Raw genomic sequence first — 19,506 nt, forward strand, 5'->3', positions numbered from 1 at the left:
GACATTTTTTAACGTCATGTTTTATTCCTCGTATACTACACTTATACCAATTTGCCAACAACTTTTAATTCAGTAAGGAACAAGCCATACTTTTTACCCATTTATAGTTACGTTGTGGATTGTCCATGAAACAAGTTACCTGCAGCTATCACTTACTTTATAGCAGCTACAAACAGTCGTTCCTTTACTTTCTCTTAAAATTAATGCTGCATATTACAGAGAAACTAAGTGCCATTTTTTGAGAAATTTCTTGCCTAATACATACTAATACACTGATTTTTTCTTCATTCTTCAGAAAGAAATAGTGCCTCGTGAGTCGTCTAAGCAAGTACATCTGAAATGGGGGGGAGGGGCGGGGCTTTCAGGGGAATGTTAATAATCAGAGAGTTCGAAAAAACAACACAAATCGATCCAGATTGAAATGCTGATTGGCACATCTCCAGTTTCTATGCCAAAAAAAAGCTCTTTTGGTGTATTTTTGTGTAATAGCTTGTTCTAGCCTACTCCGTTGTTAAAACTGCGGAGCTCCTAAGCACAAGCCATTGTCAGAGCTGCTGTTATAAAAAACGAATCAACACCTTTTCACATTCAAAATTCAACAACGTTGTGGTAAAAAAAAGTGTTTAATCTGGAGATAAGATGTAGAACCCTAGCATAACGAGTAAAGGTAAAGCCAGTAAAATGATTTTTTAAAAATTTAATTAGCCTATTTACATTATTTCCAACTGAAATGAAAATAAACAAGAGTCCCTTCAGACCCAGAGTCTCATACTTCCTGAGTCCACTGCAGTGAGCACTAGAGGAAGTGAACTGAATACAGATGGGAGTGTTGATGCCACTTGGACCCCTGTGTAATATATATTTCACGATCTTGGGGAATTTATTGAGTCGTGAATGAACTGCAGTCTTGCGCATGGGTATAAAGGAAGCAGAAGCATTCCTTCACCTCCTCACCCTCATATACATGCCACTGCCCCAGTTCTCACACCATCTCACACAGTGTCTATTTCTTTGTGTGTGTGTGTGAGTGTGTGTGTGTGTGTGGTTCTTTTTACTAAATAATGAAAGCACATTAGTCCTTAGATCTTAGACTACCCAGCAGTCATAATCTTTATTCACAGGACATTAGACTTGCACTTCGTTAATGGGTATAATATCCCATAATCCTTTGCAACAGATTAAAAATGAAGTTTTAGAGGAGTCGCTTAAAATAAACCCGTGAATCTAAATGTTATTCATGTGTAGTTATATATAAAAATAAATTGTATTTTTACACACTGGTCACCTTCACTGACATAAAAAAAAGGATTTTTATTTTTTATCTGAACTCCAGGAAAGACACTCGCTATTGAGTTTTGTTTTTTTTTTTTACACAGCAATATTGTGTGGCTCTCACAGGAGTTAAAGGATTTTTTTTTCTCCTTTGTAAAATGGAGTTTAAAAATGACAGAAGTGTGACAGAGTTTTGGGGGTTACTATAACTTTTTTTTTTTTTTTTAACTTGGAAGCCTTAAAAGAAAAAATGATGCTGAATTCCTTTTTCATTTTCATTTTGAAAGGGGAAAAGATGCAAAGTTGGATTCCATGTTTCTATTTGAGTAGTTAATTTGAAGAGGAAAGTGTGTAAGGCTGATTTGGTACATTGGTAATATTGGTACATTTTTTTTATTAATGACAGTATAGAATTAAAAACTCATTAGCAAGCCCATGGTGTGCTCTGCTGCCCAATCCCATGTTTCGATTGCCTGGAAACCTACTTCACGAGGCTAAAAAGATGGTAGCTAAAGTAATAAAAGTATGTAATAACATAATGCAGTAGTGGAATTCAAGACCAGAGATTAATTGGGACAGAAATGTGATGCTAAAGCAACAAATGTCTGATATACTCTTCAGAGAGGTGTAATTATTGCTGTAGGTAACAAATTAGCAAACCTTGTTAATCATAATTGTGTTGCCGTGCTGATTGAGCCATGTCAGGGGAATTAATTCCAGAGAGAGAGAGACAGGAAAAGAGAATATGCACATAGAGAAACCATAGAAAAAGAAACCTCCATAGAGATAGAGAGAATTAAAGGAACGAGTACCGGTTAGGTTGTTGAATCCGAGTTGGCGCAGACCGAAGTATTCGTCTCTCCTGTAGTTGAGGAAGATGGCCAGAGCGTAACGGCCTTCGTACAGTTTGGCACCGCGGATGATACGCAGGTTCTCCAGAGGCAGATAGTCGAACTGGTTCAGAGCCACCAGGACGTAACCGGTCACCTCTCGGATCGACTAGAATAAGGGAAAACAATCCATTTTTTCAAACATAAAACTATTCATTTCTTCATTTCGTACTTCTATTGCTGTGGCTTGTCTCGCCATCCGGACCTGCATGATTCATCCTGATACTCCTGCTGCTTGAACTTCTACACTTTTTGCTCATGTGGATGGTCCTACATAGATACCCTAAAGATCAAAAACAGTTTACACCCAAGACTCCTCCTTGTGTCAGTGGACAATCTCAAGTGTACAATCTCTAGATGTGTACTTAACTGCTGCTGCAATCATAAAGACTATCCTGTGCTCATCCCAGGACTCTTATTCACAATCTGCTCACACTGAACATCCTTTCTTCTACACCTGTACACTGTAATGATTTATAATCCCACTATCTGGCACCACCAGAAGAGGATGCATTCCTTTTTGACCCAAGTCTTTTTCCTCATGATGTCACAGGGAGTTTTTCCTTACCATGGCCGCCTCTGGATCTGAAGCCACCACCAGTCTATAAATAAAGTATTGAAGTTATAAGCGCTAACTTAGTGTCATATCCTAACATTAAGAACTGATTTCTTTTCATATATGTTGGCTCAACTGAAAGATATCAGGGATCAAGACCAAGTTGCTGTACAAGTATAATGGCTGTCATTTTTGACAGCCTTAAGTGATTTACTAAAGCTTACCTTGGATTTACACCTGCTAATTAGCACACATTTCCAAAAGGAAACTTCACCTATTTTATCAATGTAAAAAAATATATTTTTTAAAACTTTTACAGCATATATTCCATAATTCATGGATTCTGCTGTATTATAAATCTCATGCTAGTTTATCTTCCAATCTACAGTCTGCAAGGCACCAAAAGGATTTCTTCTTAAACTAAGCATAGATCAACTCAATCTCATGCAAAATTCATAAGTGAAAGCAATTTTGCATTTTGTTGAAATGTACAAAATAAATAAGCAAGCCTTTGAGCACTTATCCTACTCCTCACCCTATCCTTAAATGTTATCCTTTAAAACTTTAGATATTTATCTTCACATGAGTTCTTGCTAGTCATGAGAGCATCTTGCAGGTGGTAAAAGCGAGGTGGGAGGGACAAATGCAATAAAACCTCAGCCAGTAAAAGCTTCATCGTTGTTAATGTCAGAGTTGATCAAATGCAATCACAAAAACCTATTCTGCATTCTAACTGAAGGACGAACTATCCAAATTGGATTATTTTAACACAATTAATTTGTTCTGCTTCTGAAAAGCTGGACAGAAGTAAGACAGGCCAATTTATCCCAACCCAGCTGACACCCACGTAAAAAAAAAAAAAACCCTTTAAAGGAACGGATGTGAAGCCTCATTCTCATATCATCCAGCTCACTGTGCAAATCTCTCAGCATGGGACGTGAGACTGCCAGTGTGATGAGCATTCAAAGAGCTACTTGAGGACTCTGCCATTGCATATTGCATCAAGTTGGAGAAAGAAATAAAACACCACCTAATGAGTAGTTCTTAACTGATAGTGACAGGTTAATTGTTCTAAACGTCACATGGTTTTTAGAATAACGCTGCCCCAACGTATTGTGAAAACTTCACAGTATCAACAATTATGCATGTTTTTTTTAATGGCTCGTCCCTGTGCAAGTTGTTACTATAGAAACGACAACATCAATAGACGATAGAACGAGCATAAAAATATAAACCTGTGATCTGCTGCTGCACTACTGTCAGAGCTGCCGTTATGGAAAACGAATCACCACCAATCAGAATCAAGCAATCAACAGCATTGTGGTATAATGATAAGTAAGGATGTGTGCAGTTGTATATCATAAACTGAAATTATAGACTTGAGATTTGTCACCTGAAAAGCTCCTGATAAACGCACTAGCTGCTCTCATTCACATAGACCAAATGGCACTGCTACAACACCTTTAAACTTTCACACGGCAAGAAACGAAAACGCAAACCCTCACCTGCGATGTGAAGTTAACAGTGGTGAGTGGTGGAGGGAATCAAGGTAATAACAATCCCCTCATTTCCCCATAATGAGTGCTAATTACACTAATCCTGGCTCCATAGCACCCATGCTGCTTCCAGCTTTTATCCATTACAGTGATGGAGCTGTGGGATAATGTGGCGGCATCATTACGGTGCTCTCTTCCACAGCTCTACTTGCTGTCACTTGTAGCACAGCGCTACACTCACTTGTCACTTGAAGGTGTTGATTAATATAATATAGCTGCTGTTAACTTGTTTCGTGGATAACAAGTATAACAAGATAACAGATAACAAGTATGACATGTCATTCTTTAATAAATTAAAAAAAAATTGTAATTGTTGCCAAATTGCTGCGGTCTAAGAGAAATAAGATATTTCTCTGACATGCTGTTATAGGAAAATAATCAACAATGGGCTGGTGTGATGAAGCGGAGTTACTGTCACCACTCTGAAGTTGAATATTTTCCTATAACAGCATGCCACCAAGGGTTGTATTTCTTACATACTTAAAAAGTTTGAATATGCAAACTTACGAAGACTTTAAATCTGAGATGTACAAACTATTGAAGCCTTTACACTTGAAAAATGGCTGATGCGGACACTAATTATGTATTGCAATGGCTTGTTTGCACTTGATTGATGGTGTATTTGTTTGTAATAGCTGGTAATTTAACTTGATTGTTGGCCATCCTACTTTATAACTGTTTGCCTCTCTTTGAATCATGAGAGTGTTGAGTTTGTAAGTTGTCAGAGGCTTGAGAAAGACTGAACAAAGACAGGAGGTTTGAGCTCTCTCTCTCTCTCTTTCTCTCTCCCTCTGCTGTTTCAAGCTTGTGCTTCCCTGTGATAAGCACTCTCACTAACCCGTCCTTCTCTTTGAACCAAGACGGCTGTCAGTCATCTGTGTGTGAGAGGCAGAGAGCTTTGTGTGTGTGTGTGTGTGTGTGTGTGTGAGGTTATCAGTTTATTTTCCCCAGCTCTCTCCATACAGCTTCTGAACTCACAGCACTTTGCTCAGGAGGTCCCTGCGTGGCCTGTGTATAAGAGTTGTTTAGATACAGTGGCTTCCATTGACACAAGTGCCTTTCAGAGGCTCTTCCTCCCAAACACAACAGGAACCAGTAAATAAGATTGAGGTTGATTAGGTTTAAGATTTAAGGATTTGGGGTTAAGGTTAAAGGTTATTGCTGGTGTGACTCACCTTAAGAAAGTTGAGGTTGCGGTTCCGCTCGATGCTGGTGATCTCCAGGTTTCCCATCACCACCTCACAGTTCTCGTAGAAATTGCGCAGAGTGTGGTAGTGCTGGTCCAAATCTGACAGGGTGCTGAGCTTGTTATCGGTGCCCTCACACACTGCAAAACACAGAAAATTAGCTGTAAATGTGTGAAACTACTGTACATCCAGACTGCAAAACAGTCCTAATTAAGTTTTGGTGAAAATGTTCAGCAATTAAGGTTCATTTATAGAGAACTTGCTAAATATATTTTAGAAGTAGACATTCACTGGCCTAACAGGATCTTTACTGCTAATTTGTCAGCTAACAGTGGTGGAGATATTTAAAAGTACACCAAACCAGACCAACGAGACAACAGCTAAAGATTTTGTTATATTTAGCAAAAGCTTGCATGTTGTCAAATCTTATCAGAGCTACTTGTACAAAACCTGGCAATCTCTCTACAGCATATGGAAGCACTTTACTCCCTTTTTACTTCACATGTAACAAACTCCATAAAGGTATGTATGATGGCCATATATCCTTACAATGTGACAACTGACGGCATGTCTGTATTACCTTGTAATTAAACCGTGCAATTAAGCACACATCTTTATGCCCATAAAACACTTTCTTCTGTCTGGACATAGCCATCTGCTCCATCAGCTGGACTCAAACAACCTTATGTGTCATACATGTGTGATGTTGCCCATATACTGGCCCACTGGGGATCACCACAGCCTACAAGTGGGCTAGAAGCCCTGTCCTACCATGACATGCCACTCTCCTCCTTATGGACAGTTAGTGCCGTTTCCAGGAAATCAACGTTGCAGCTACCTGGGCATCACCATGAATTTTCTTTACATTCTACAAGGGTAACATCACCCCTTCCAGTGGGACAAATATGGAGATTGTATCTGAGCAGCCTTCGGAATTATGAGCTGGTTCCACGTGACATTGTAGTCTAGGTGGTCAACGTGTTAGACACTGCCCTTGGTGGTTAGGAGGGGAGAAATGGAATGCTAGTTATGTATGTAACTATGGGTGAACAAACACTGGACATCTGCCAAAGTCCCTGTCACTTCGAACATGGAACGCCAAACCAGCAGGAACTCAGTGAAAAAAGTTCCGGGGACAGATAGCCGTTGCCGATGGTACTCTATAGTAATGTACTACGTCATATGGTCACCATGTGACCTTAAGGTAAGGTCTTGGTATGCATGCGCACATGCACAAAAAGGTATTCAGGTGGTAAAACACTGCTCCAGTTATGAGGAATGGACTACAATTAACGTTTTGTAATGTGAGATTTAGAATGGGAGTTTTGGAATGGGAGTTTGAAATGCAAGTTTTGAAATGCAATATTTAAATTCGAGGTTTGGAATGAGACTTTCATAGCTTGAGTTATGGAAGGTGAGATTTGGAATAGAACTTTTAGTTTTGGGCTGCAAGTTTTGAATGGGAGTTTTGGTCATTAACCACAGGGTCAGTTTATAAGACACTGAGATCTAAGAATTAGGGTAAGGATAAGAATTATAACCCTGCTGGTGTAACAACACTAAAAGGTAATAAATCCACATCTTTAGTATCCAAAATGTGATGCAGTTTCAGTGTAGGTGTAGTTCTAAAAGAAGAAGAAATCAATGGAGCTTGCACTGATTTACCTGCAAAAAAAAAAAAAAAAACATTCAGTTTTTACTTTTAGAATTCAGTGAAGCATTTCACAGACCTTCAATTTGCATTTTTGGTCTATTCAGGCATCAAGTGAGTATGGGCTCATGCCATATCCATCCTGGATAAACATTGGCTGTCGACACCCTCGGCTCATTTATCAGCTTACTGTTTGGACTCTTAATAGCTCCACTCTCAGGGGGCCTAAATGCCAGTGGACAAAATTTAATGCCACAGTGCCTCAGAACATGACTGATTACAATGAGTGTAAATGGCTGTTATTTTTATTCTCTCTAGGTATTTCTGGGCAAAATGCTTTTATGTAAGGTCAATTTATGGGGTAAAAAAACAAACACACCAGTTTTAGATTAATGTAGAAGCTTTTCATTTATCAGCCATAAATATGAGCCATTACACCTCCACATTTGTCTCAAACACACATTGCATTTTTATGCCAAAAATACTATATTTTATATATATAGCAAACATCTGCATAACAGATGCTTGCAGTTTACAGTTGAGCCACAGTTTTGTTTTTGTTTTGACATCTCTACACATTTCATGTTACCATAGATTTCTTTGGCAAGTCAATCAGGGCATCTACTTAGCTCATATTTGAGGTCAATTTTAAAACAATCGATTAGAGACAGACTTATTTCAGCTTTAATTCAACATGTACCAGAATGCCAGTGCGTCAAGTTTACATACACCAAGTTGACTGTCTTTTTAAACAGTCTCGAAGATTCCAGAAATATCACAAGAAGCTTGTGGAAGGCTACCCCAAGCGTTTTAAGTTCAAGCAATTAAAAGGCAATTCAACCAAATACTAATTAAAGTGAATGTAAACATTTGACCCTCTTTTTACATCTGTTATGGTAAATAAAAGCTGTAATAAGTCTATCTCTCTGCTATTATTTTGAAATCGTGTAGAAAAGCTAGTTGACTTAACACAGGAAACGTATGGTAACAAAATATGTGGAGCTGTGAAAAAAGTTGAGATTGAATGTCTTTAGCCTAGGTGTATGTAAACTTTTGGCCTCAACTGTACTTTTTTTTGATGAATGCTGATGGCATTTAAAAATCAGATGCTCCTCTGTCCTGTTCCCTGCCTACTGAATTTATATAAATGCCAGATATTTTATTGGTTCATTTATTTGAAAGTGGTGATAAAACGAAAATGTCACCTCGTCTATTGAAAACGGAGGCTATAATAATGCAGAATCAAAACTCCACCAAGAACCCACTCACATCGTGGATGGTTTTCCTTGAAAAAGTCCACTACAGCAGAAAGGGTGTTGTAAGACTTTAATATATTTAAACTGCAGGGTAAAGAGCAGTATTCCTTGCAATAATGATGAGTTAATGAAGGTAGATCAGGCAAGTGTATCCAGTGCTGCTTTTCTTTCACCAAAGAACATCAAACATTTATGGTGACATTGGCAAGATCTTGTGCTGTAGAGAGAGTTGGGGACCAGATAACATGTCTAAAAAACTCAAGGATATTCAACATAACATCAGTGTATTAGTAGTATTTTTCAAGCATTGTCGGCAGACTGTCATGATAGAGGTTGAGATAGATGTGACATATAAAGAGAAAAGAAAGACTTCTGATTTAAGCACAAATAACAGAACTGAGGTTCACGGTTAGTGAGGCGACCTTGAGAGAAGGGCTATAGCTGCACTTCTGTGCTTCATAGTGGGAAAACAGAACAGCCATTCCTCAGTCAGTGATATACGCATTGATCAAGATCTATATGGAACTCACATTTTTTTCCATGGTGAATTCTTCACTTGATTAATTTTTCAAGACCTGTTCCTAAATTCCCAAAAACCCAACCTCATGTGTAAATGAATCCAGTTGTGGCTCAAGTAGCTCCTATTTTATTGCTTTTATTGCTTTCAAGAAAAAGGAAAAAACCTGACTGTGACTCCTCCTCTGACTGTGGAAAATCACAGTGGAAAAAAACTGCACTCAATTTTTTTTTCACTCCTGGAGAAGCACCATGACCTCATGATCTCACCATGTCCAAGCTGTCAGATTTGTTGTGAGAAACTGAGCAAAATCCATGTGTTTTTATGATTGTGTTAGATGGTCCAACCTGCCTGAGGGGAATGCAGTGGGTGATGACTCCAGTTCTGTCTAAGCACCATGCTTATTGTGGGAATTTGTGGCTAGCAAACCTGCGATGAAGTGCTCTCTAGTGTAGGATGGTGATAGATGGTTTGGAGCTTTACAAATGGACTCAATGTTACTACATGTTGCTACTGTGTGAGTAGTTGTGTATTTTGACATAAAATAACTTCTTGTTTTCTTTTTGTGTATAGTATTGCGATGTTGGGCATCATGACGCCCAAAGCAGCACGACTTCAGCACCAAGGACAGCTCCGTCAACCAAAACTCTAATAAATGAATGTGGACCCGAGGCAGAGCATGGTTCAATCGCACACAGCTGGAATCCACTGATTACCCTGACTCTCCACAGCTGGATATGGCTCAGAGGGAGATAAAAGTGCTGTTTGCTGAGAGAGAAAAACTTTTGTTGCCTTACAAACCCTTACTAACTTCCTCCCACTCCAGTACACCGCAGACTCCCTCGAGAAACGGTGGACTCTGGCGCAGCAGTGAGATCCTGACTCCATGGGAGCATCGCACTGCCATGCCCAGGCGCAAACATGCCCACGATTTCATTCACCAACACTTCTCCACATTCCAGATTCAATAAAAACCACACTGTGCTTTAAACTGCTGCTCAAACAGAAGTGGAGGAGAAATCTTACATTAGGGTTGGGTCGGGTTGGATCAGATCAGATCAGACCTGCGATTTTAGTTAATAGGTCACACCTAAGGATGGCATACTATCTCTCAACACTAGCCAATCATAGGCATCTGTGAGATCATGTATGTGGAAGTGGGTAAATAGTGCTTTCCTCTGAGAGTGTTACGCTGCCTTGTGACACAAGATGCACATGTAAAAAAAAAAAAAAAAAAAAAAACAACATGGAAAAACTTAAACAAAGCTTTACCAAATGCACTTAGAAGTCACAAAAAATAATCCTGAGTTCATATGTGAAAGCCCACTTACTGTCTGTAAAAAAGGAACATAATTACAGCTAAAACATTATGCTTTGTCTATCTGAGATGCAAATGAACTGCATCCCCATCATGATTTTAGTTCTCAGAAAGGTCAAAATGAACACAGCTTGTCCCTGCAAAAGACTGTGTGTAAGTGTTAAAATCTGTTCCCATAAATCGACTCCTCGCTCGTCTGCTCCCTGATGAGGACAAGAAGACTATTTTTGTGCCTACTGCTTATTCAAACAGCACAAGTCTTTGTGTGTGGACAAGACTCGAGAACAAAACGCAAACATCAAAGTGTAAATCCACTGTGAAAGACTTGGATATGAATATTCAGAATCCATATGTGAGCTTCAACTGTGCAAAAAATATTTACTTTGAATTCTGAGTTGACTTTCATTGACATGTTGGTGCATTTTAACTTAACGGTTTCCTACATTATCCACAATTACCCCTTTGAATCCAGCATTTGCACCAATGTCTCCACAACTTCTACACTGTGATTTCCCATTAATATGATGTTTTTAGGAGCTAAGGGCAAAACCTGAGCATTATCCCTATATGTTCGAGATTGTTTAGACCTATATTTTACTTCTAATGAAGGCTATAAGTGTCTTCACTGTGCTTTGGTGTACTCCAATATAAACATATTTAATCTGTTTCAGGGTTTCTTAGGAAACAAACGAAATTTAGCACCAGAGGTATGATGTTGACTTTGCATTGCTCATGTCTTCCTCAATATTTGAGGAACTGTGGTAATACATAAGACATCAGATATGAAGAGCGGGGGAAGTTGCTAGCATATGCAAACTGAATCAAGTAGCCGGGCCAAATTGATTGGAAACACCATGAGAGTAAAAGTGAAGAAAGCTGTGTATAAGAACCCAAAGCGAGGCACCATCTGGATTGATCCTGCAAAACTTATTTCTCGTAGTCTCTATTAACTATCTAACTACCCTGACATACTGTATTGCATATTACATTAGCTACCACACTTTTTTCTGGGCCAAAACATGGGACTGGGCAGCACACTGGAGCTTTTACTTTCCCGTTAGCCTAGCTAATGAATTCATCATTATCCACCCCTGAAACAGATCAACATCTCTGGCTGGAAATGTGGAACAGAATCCCAAGGAAACACTGGGTAGTGTCCGTGTACTCACATTCATTCTCTCTCTCAATCTCTCTGTAGATCTGCCGGTTTGACCTTCCAGCTAGAATGAATGCTAAACCCTGTGGGTCTGACGCTACACCCTGTACTGTGACTCCGCATAGAGACGACTGCTTTAGACAAATAAAATCCCCTCCGGTAATTTTCCCTGAACAGAGACAAACTGCTGCAATTAAGGCAGAGTATGTACAATGGAGGAGGGCAGAAGGACGTCCTGAGAGTCCCAAACCACTAGCATGAAGCAAATAATGCCTGTGTCTGTCTCAGAGAAACTCAAATTACCCCCAGTCTTTACACATCTGTATGATTCCAAGTTTAATAGCCTATTTTTTTTATCACAGTCCACGATCTTTCATTTATTAAACTCGCTTTCTTGTTTAATGGCTCCGTGTTAGCATTTTCAAACACAAATATATGCGCACTCTGTGAGAAACCCACAAGTTTAACAACCAACATTAAATTTGATTAAGGACACAAGCTGATAAAGTAGAACAAATCATGGTGGCTCCTGAATAATCGATGTCTTTTCCTCCATGTGCTCAGCAGGAGCAGCTTTGGTCAACAGCAGAAAGCTCGTGTTTGTTCCTGCGTTAACTACACACCTGCTGGCATGAAATGTGTTCAATTGCTAATCATTCCTCCTGTATGAGGAAAGATGAAGACTGACACACAAGTGTAACAACACACTGTTGTACATCCGCTAATGCACACTCTAATTCTATTTATTCTTAATAATATTTGCAATAAACGAATCTTCCAACGCAATGTCATCTGTAATCATAACAAAGAGGAAAGTACAGCTGTTGATGGTGACATTTTCTGTGAGAAGATGTTTAATTGACATTTTAGAAAGAGTCTCCAGTGTCGGTGCTTTGTAACAGTCAGACGTAAAGCTATAACTAATTTTTTAAATAAATCTTCAACATATGAATAGAATCTGAAAACTACCACAATTTCTATCTCACTTGTCTCAGTTGTCAATATTAAGAAAAATTATATTGTTGAGGAAGCATGGACAAATCAGTAGTGCAAGTGACAAGCAGACTTCGTACCGAGGCTATAAAGTTTTTTTTTTTTTATATATAGTTGCCAAGCGGACCATTAGGTCCAACAAGACAAAATACTGAAGAAAAACAAGAAATACTGACAAAAACAGAGCAAAATAAAGTGCAGCTTAAAGCTGAGTCACCTCATGATTGAACATTTCAAAAAAGAGAAAGATGCTAAATCAAATAGTATCTTCTACATGCAATGTGAGGATAGAAAAGCTGGCCAACGTGTTGCTGACTTTCTGTCGAGGACTCCAACACAATGAGCTACAAGACCATATACATGTACCTTTCCTGTAGTCTACATTATTAGACCTAACTAGCTAGCTACTAGCTAAGCACTCGTTACTAACTAGTTTTTTAGCCTCATCAATGAGGTTTCCAGGCAACCGAATCATGGGACTGGGAAGCACACTGGAGCTTTTTACTTGCCCACTGGACTAAATGTATGATTTTTCTTCCTCTGTTGAGTCTGATACATTGCCATGAATGTTTGATTTGCATGTTTTGTAGTTTTCTAGGCATTTGATATATATTATAAAAACTAATCTGTAAACGATAGGGCCTGGGACCAATCAATGAAACTGTGAATCGTCTTAAGTTCTTCTTAAAGTCGTGACTACAGAAACACAAAGCTAATTATTCTTAACAAGACCTAAAGAGCTCCTATCCATTACGCCTGGTGCACTGAAAATCCTGAATTATTAAGTAAGGTGGCTGGAGCTCGGTGTTATTTTAATACGCACCCAGCTGTTTTATTCTGGTTTGTTTATAATGACTTACTAATGAGGATTTATACACCCGCCGAATGCCTCTAAAACCTTTAAAACAACACCAAGATCAGGTTTAAACCCGAAAAAGACAGTAGTTGAATAGCAGTTCAGTATTGGAGCGACACAAAAGCCTCATCGCTGGATCTTGGCTGCTGAAGTGAGAGTAATGATTCATTCACCACTGCCAAATACAGGCAGATAAATCAGTGTCTGTTTCCTACACAACCTTACACACACATACACACACACACATTGCACACACACATTGCACACACAGAATAATCTTCTCTTCTTCCCCACAGCAATCCCTCAACCTAGCAGTGAGTGAGAGATGATCCTAAACACTCCGTGTGAAATCTACACACGTCTATGTCCAAAGGCATTGTGTAGTTTCTGAATAATGTATCACTGAATCCTGCACTGCAGTAAAAGAACATTTTATTTGAAATATAGGGTGCAAAAAAAGGAAATGCAACCATGAAATGGAGGTTTAGTGATTCTGAATGACAAAGTTCAGCCAAGATTGCGCCGATTAGCCGTAGCATTAGAAAATTAGCTCATTCTTTTTTTATGGTTCATCAAATACAAGCTTCCTTTCCCACTTATCTCGCTTTTCCCAGCTGTATTCTATCAGCAAATAACAGGAGGCAAGAACACAGTTACTAACCACAGAGTTACTCTACATTCTATCATTTTTTTTCTTGCCACAGTGCAGATCTGTAGCTCTGTTTGTTCCTGGACTCAACCACTGACTAATCGGAGTAAACTGTTCAGGTACAAGGCAATCGTCCACCACTTTCAGTCTGTGTGGCAAAAGACCGAAACCTTGCACCAAAACCAGAACATCTTGACAAAGATTAAAACATATACATATATATATATATATATATATATATATATATATATATATATATATATATGTTTATGTATATACATATATATATATATATATATATATATATATATATATATATATACATAAACATATATATAAAATGTATATATGTGTGTGTGTGTGTGGACAATATAGACAGCCTATGTAAATGTTACGGTCATGTGAGTGACCTACTAATGATCAAGCTCAACTTGTGTGGCCACACCCTCGACTATAACATAGGTCAGAGCAACCACTTTGTATTAAGATGCGGTGTATGAAAGATGCATGGAATTTTTTATGTGACGACCAGGCAGACATCGTGAAGACACACCTATCTCTCATGCTCTCTCGCAATCAGCTCAGTGAACTGTGGACTCTCTCATCCACTTCTATACAACAGCTTCACCACTTCACCCTTTACCTGCCTGAAAAAATCACTGCTGATTATCCTGCTTAGGTGGCATGAGTGTTAACAGGGAGTGTGGATTATCCTGTGCTCGAAGGCTGACGCTGGACGAGTTCCAACACTCAGCGAGTAAATTACAGCTCTGCTTTTCACTAGTGGCTAATGGAGGAGCACTGAGAGGTGAGAGGATCCTCTACAGCACATAGAGCTAAACTCCAACCTCTCGTTCCCTCCGCATCACAAATTAAATAGCGTATGAAATGTAATGCCCTCATTCTTGCTTACTCTTGTCCTGCCTCGTGTCCTTTCCCTCCTGCTCTTGAATTCTCTCATTCTCTCTCTCTTCAGGTTAATCTGCAAAATATTTACATTGCGCTTCCTGTTTTTAACCAGACAAAAATCACCCATGGTGTAAGAACTCCTCAAATCTGTTCTCACGACTTTGTTTCTAATGAAATTCAATAAAATGATGGTCATGAATGCAAGTATGAGAATCTTAATGCAGAACTCTAAACATGCTCTTAGTATTTGATTTGAAAGCTTGAGTTCAGACGTTTAGCCAGGAACAAAAATATCACTTTCTCACAGTAAAATATTCCACAGCTTTGGGTCAGTTTGATTTGACCTACACTGTGGAGGCAGAGTAACCCAAAAGTCAATAGACTGACTCACAGTAGAGGCAGTGAATTTCTCAGATTTTCGCTGTGTTCTTGGATGAAGCAAGTTTCTCAGCTGAAGGTGAAGATCTCAGTCGTCCATCCTCAGAGCTTGAGCTCCATTCAGCAGCATAGACAACAGCAATTTAAAGATAACATCTTCAGCCTTAAATTAGCCCTGTGCACCACTAACACCACACTGATGAGAAGTCAGGGGGAGCTTCTATTAGATTTAGATTATGTGCCGCGTTCTTCCATACAAGTCCCTGTGAATGAGTCATTTCAGACGCCACTGACAACACGGCTGCCACCGGTATTGTCTATCTCTCGTTTATCTTCATAGCTGATGTCAAAACACCCCCCCCCCCCCCCCAACTCCTTTAAAACACTGGTTCGACCAAAAACAACATCTACATATTTGAGCAGCTGCTGAGTTTGAAGCTCTCTTGTTGTCCCAAACTCTTTTGATCATGAAGAAAAACACTGCATTTATCACTGGTTTGACAGCCACTGATTTTGACAAAGTAGAGAAACAGCAGAGGGGGGAAAAACAAAGTGAGTTAAGGAGAGGTAAGAAATTAAAAAAAAAAAAGAAAAGAAAAAGAAAAAGAGGGAGACATGTAAAGAGTAGAGGCAAAAGGAAAACAGGAAATAGAGAGATGGCGAGAAAAGGCAAAGTGAAAAGATCAGGGTAAACAGTCCTCTGCTCAAACAGTTCAAACAGCCTAAAGGTGTTGCTTTTCAGTAAAGGGAAAGAAATGTGATAAAAGTGCACAAGTGTACGGCTCAAAGGGTTTAGTCGGGGCAGGGATCAGACACCATCACGGCTGTTGCAGCTTGGTCATGGTGGAAAATCAGGAATCAAAAAGAGCTGCAGGGGAGAATTCAATGAGAGCGAAATCAAACACACACACACTAAGTAAGTAAGTGTGCATTACAAGGGCCAATTTCCCAGCGTATTCAAGGGCGTAAATAAAATCTGTAAACAATAAAAAGCAAATAATAGATATATTTTTCTCTCTAAAATATATATTGAGGTTTCTTTATTCGAAATAATATATATATATATATATATATATATATATATATATATATCTTTAACTCAGTGACTACAATCTAAATGATTTGTGCTTTTCACAGCATTTCTGGCTGCCAGCGTTCACCTGCTAGTGTTCCAAGAGAGATGGAGAGATGATCGAGGAAATAATGAGACTGCCTGCGTTCATGTCTATTACACTGTAACCCCTCTAACAGAGCTGGCGCTCACTCAGGGACTCTTTGAAATTTTGGCGCCAGCACTGACTTTCTTCTCCACTTGGTACGCCACACAGTGATGGTCATTAGGAAAGAGAGGATCAGTGCCAGAGAGTTAGTAGAAATGCTGTGTGGATCCTGTGAGTACTTTATGAGCCTGCTGTCCAGACTCAATCACGTAAATTAGCATTACGGGCTAATGGTTAAAACCTGGTGCCATCTCTTTATGACCTGATTGTGATTCAGAATGGTGCTGTGCTGCATTTGGGGGAAGGAGGGTGTTGGGGTAAAGAAATGATGACAAATTAGCAGTGGGTAGATGAAATAGTTTTGCTCTACAGGTGCCTGTGATTTGCAGCTGTGCTACTGTCAGAGCTGCTGTTATAGAAAATTTATGTTATTACATGTTATATGAGTTAATAGTGAGACGCTGTCAAACACATTAGAGTAAATGAGAATGTGAAGAAATGTTGTTTGCTGCAAGTACATTGTTTTCATTGCAGTCTGGGTAACAATAAACAATTTAAATTGAAATGCTAAGAATAAGAATATAAGAGCTTTGGTGATTTCCTTATTATATCTCAGTGAAGTGTACAAAGGTGACACCAAGCACTTTGACCCAACATCTTAAATTATTACGTTACATTACATATCAGGAAAGGATCCATGCTCAAACGCTGATCGTTGGAGGACACTAACTGTGTAGCTTTAAGACTCCTGAATCATGTAAACAGATTTGTGCACAAGTTTGTGTTTACTCATTCTCCAAAATCTTATCTAAAAATAATTAGGACGCTTGTGCTGGCCTAATAACATTTACCCTGAGCCAGACATCTGGGGTTTAATATTTCTGTCCAGACAAATAAGTTCTGCTGATCCTTTAATTAAGAAAAAAAATTGCTCACAACTCCACAGATGAGTTTCACGAAAGGAAAAGAGATTAGAACATTCTGGTTCGGTATTTGGAGCACTCTGGAGGGAAAGAAATTCGGGTACAGCTCACACAGTTAAACAGAACAGACCTCATAAGGAGACCCGCAGCGCTTTCTAATTAAAATAATCCCCTTTAATTAAAGTGCGTGGTCGGTGTGGCCAAAACTCCCAAAAGCTTTAAAAGCGGTGATGGAAAACTCACATTGTTCAGTCTGAATAATGAGCTTAAAGTGTAACGTTACTCTCGGCCAGAATGCCAGAACATGTCGGCTCATTCCTCTCTTAAGCCCACTTTAAATTAGTTCTGCATTAGTGTAGATTCCTTAACATTCCTATTCCTTAACAAAAACGCTTGACCTTACATAGTTCAAATGGCATCAATACTTTGCATATCTAGAGTGAAATAAATTTCCTGCTCCTCAGCTTTACCGTTCTGTTATGTTTACTACGTCTCTAACATCTAATAAATGGCAGCTGAACCAATTTGCACCAAGGTGGCGCATACTATCAAGAGGAAAAGTGAGGATAAGTTAATAATGGTGCATTAAAAAACGCTGGAATACAGGAATGCACAGAAGGCAAAGCTAAACACCTTGGCAGCTCTTTAAACTGTTTGCTAATAGTACACAATGGCAGGAGCTGGTAATTGTGTCTCACTTTCAAGATCCTGCTCCTTTGCCCAATCAATACCAGGTCATCCAATTAAATACAGAACCTCTTTCCTCACCTTGATCCCCTGGTGCCGCTGTTTCATACCACAAAGCATACTGTGTCACTCAGTCCAAATATAATCCGACCCGTTTAAGATTGTTGTGGATGCAAATGTAGTCCTGCAAGACTACATGTACAACTCAGGTGCAAGGTGAACACATAAATCAGGGTCTGGGCTTATTCCATCTTTAAAATATAAATATATGAAGGTTCTGCAGCCACTAAACTAATAAATTCATAGCAGTACCATGATTCATGGTCAGAGGTCCATGAAAGCTACACCAAACTCCACCACAATAACTGGGTGGAAAAGAAGAGAAACAATTATTTTCAATGTAATGCTCACAGAAATTCTTACCACCCCAAAGCTGATTATTTCCTACAACCCCATGAGTTTTATTCCACTTATACCACAGTAAAGTCATAAGCTTTATCTGTTTATAATTACATTTAAGCTTGTAAATGAAGCCTTATAACTGTGCAATTAGCACTCTCCTTCAAAAGCACTGAACTATCCTATAATACTACACATGTGGCAGGTTTAAATGTTGTGACAGTCTACAAGAGACCAATGAAGGTACTGAGAGCTGTTCTCTCTGAAGGCAGACATGGAAATAAATATCTAATAACAATGATTAACACTGGGGGAAACTAGACAAAAATAATCCCTCCTATTTCACATAGATGATCAACAGTAAAGTAGAAGCCTAAGAAAAAAAACCCCAAAACAATGGAGAAACAAGTGCATACAAGTTGAGCAAGTCCCCACGGTTGATACATTCGGCCATTTTGTATGTTTTAAACCAATAGTTTTTCTTCATGATGGTGGGAAAAGCAAAGTTCTATAACTCTCCCTCTCTCTGTATGTATATATATATATATATATATACACACACACACTATCTCCATTTGTGTGAGTGAAAGATCGTTTCTCACAAGTAACTGGCGTTTGTTGGTGTTGTTTAAAAGATGGAGTTGCTAAAAGGATCCAAGTGCAACTTTTGAACTTGGACTATTTTCTACTATCCTGAAAGCACCATACCTCATTTAAGCTGGACCAAAGAGAGTTTCTCACTTAAACAACCTGAGAAAGTGTTGCGTTAATAGAAGAGAGACATTTCAACCTGTCTGTGTGTGTGAGACAGACAAGGACAATGAGAAAGAGAGGACAGGCCGGAGTCTGGGTCATTTATCACACCTGTCTGCTCTTGAGCTGATGAATGAAACCTCACAGATGGCTGTCCAGTTTGATTAGATGTAGAGGATTTCTGCTGTAATGGACAGCACAGAGTGAGACACACTGACACTGCACAACATGAAACACACTCACACACACACACACACACACACACACACCAACAGGTATAAGGACATCGCACACTGATTCAATGTTAAAGCAGACTGGAGTTAATTGACTGGGGAGTCAATCTGCTAACACACCTTAATAATCTGTGTAGGAAATTATAC

The 19,506-nt window shown here is 39.0% G+C and overlaps 1 protein-coding gene across 2 annotated transcripts in view; it reads right to left on the reverse strand.

The window, feature by feature from the left end:
* LOC113535598 (receptor tyrosine-protein kinase erbB-4) overlaps nucleotides 1-19,506 on the reverse strand; it is a 49,981-nt gene that overhangs the window by 24,568 nt on the left and 5,907 nt on the right. For both annotated transcript variants that reach the window (XM_026929032.3, XM_053229921.1), the window contains 2 exons: nucleotides 5,450-5,601; nucleotides 2,085-2,271 (listed from right to left, as the gene is read on the reverse strand). In XM_026929032.3, coding sequence (XP_026784833.3) covers nucleotides 2,085-2,271; nucleotides 5,450-5,601 — 339 coding nt within the window. The remainder of the gene's footprint in view (nucleotides 1-2,084; nucleotides 2,272-5,449; nucleotides 5,602-19,506) is intronic.

The sequence above is a fragment of the Pangasianodon hypophthalmus genome, chromosome 26, assembly GCF_027358585.1.
Source record: "Pangasianodon hypophthalmus isolate fPanHyp1 chromosome 26, fPanHyp1.pri, whole genome shotgun sequence".
Lineage (NCBI taxonomy): Eukaryota > Metazoa > Chordata > Actinopteri > Siluriformes > Pangasiidae > Pangasianodon > Pangasianodon hypophthalmus.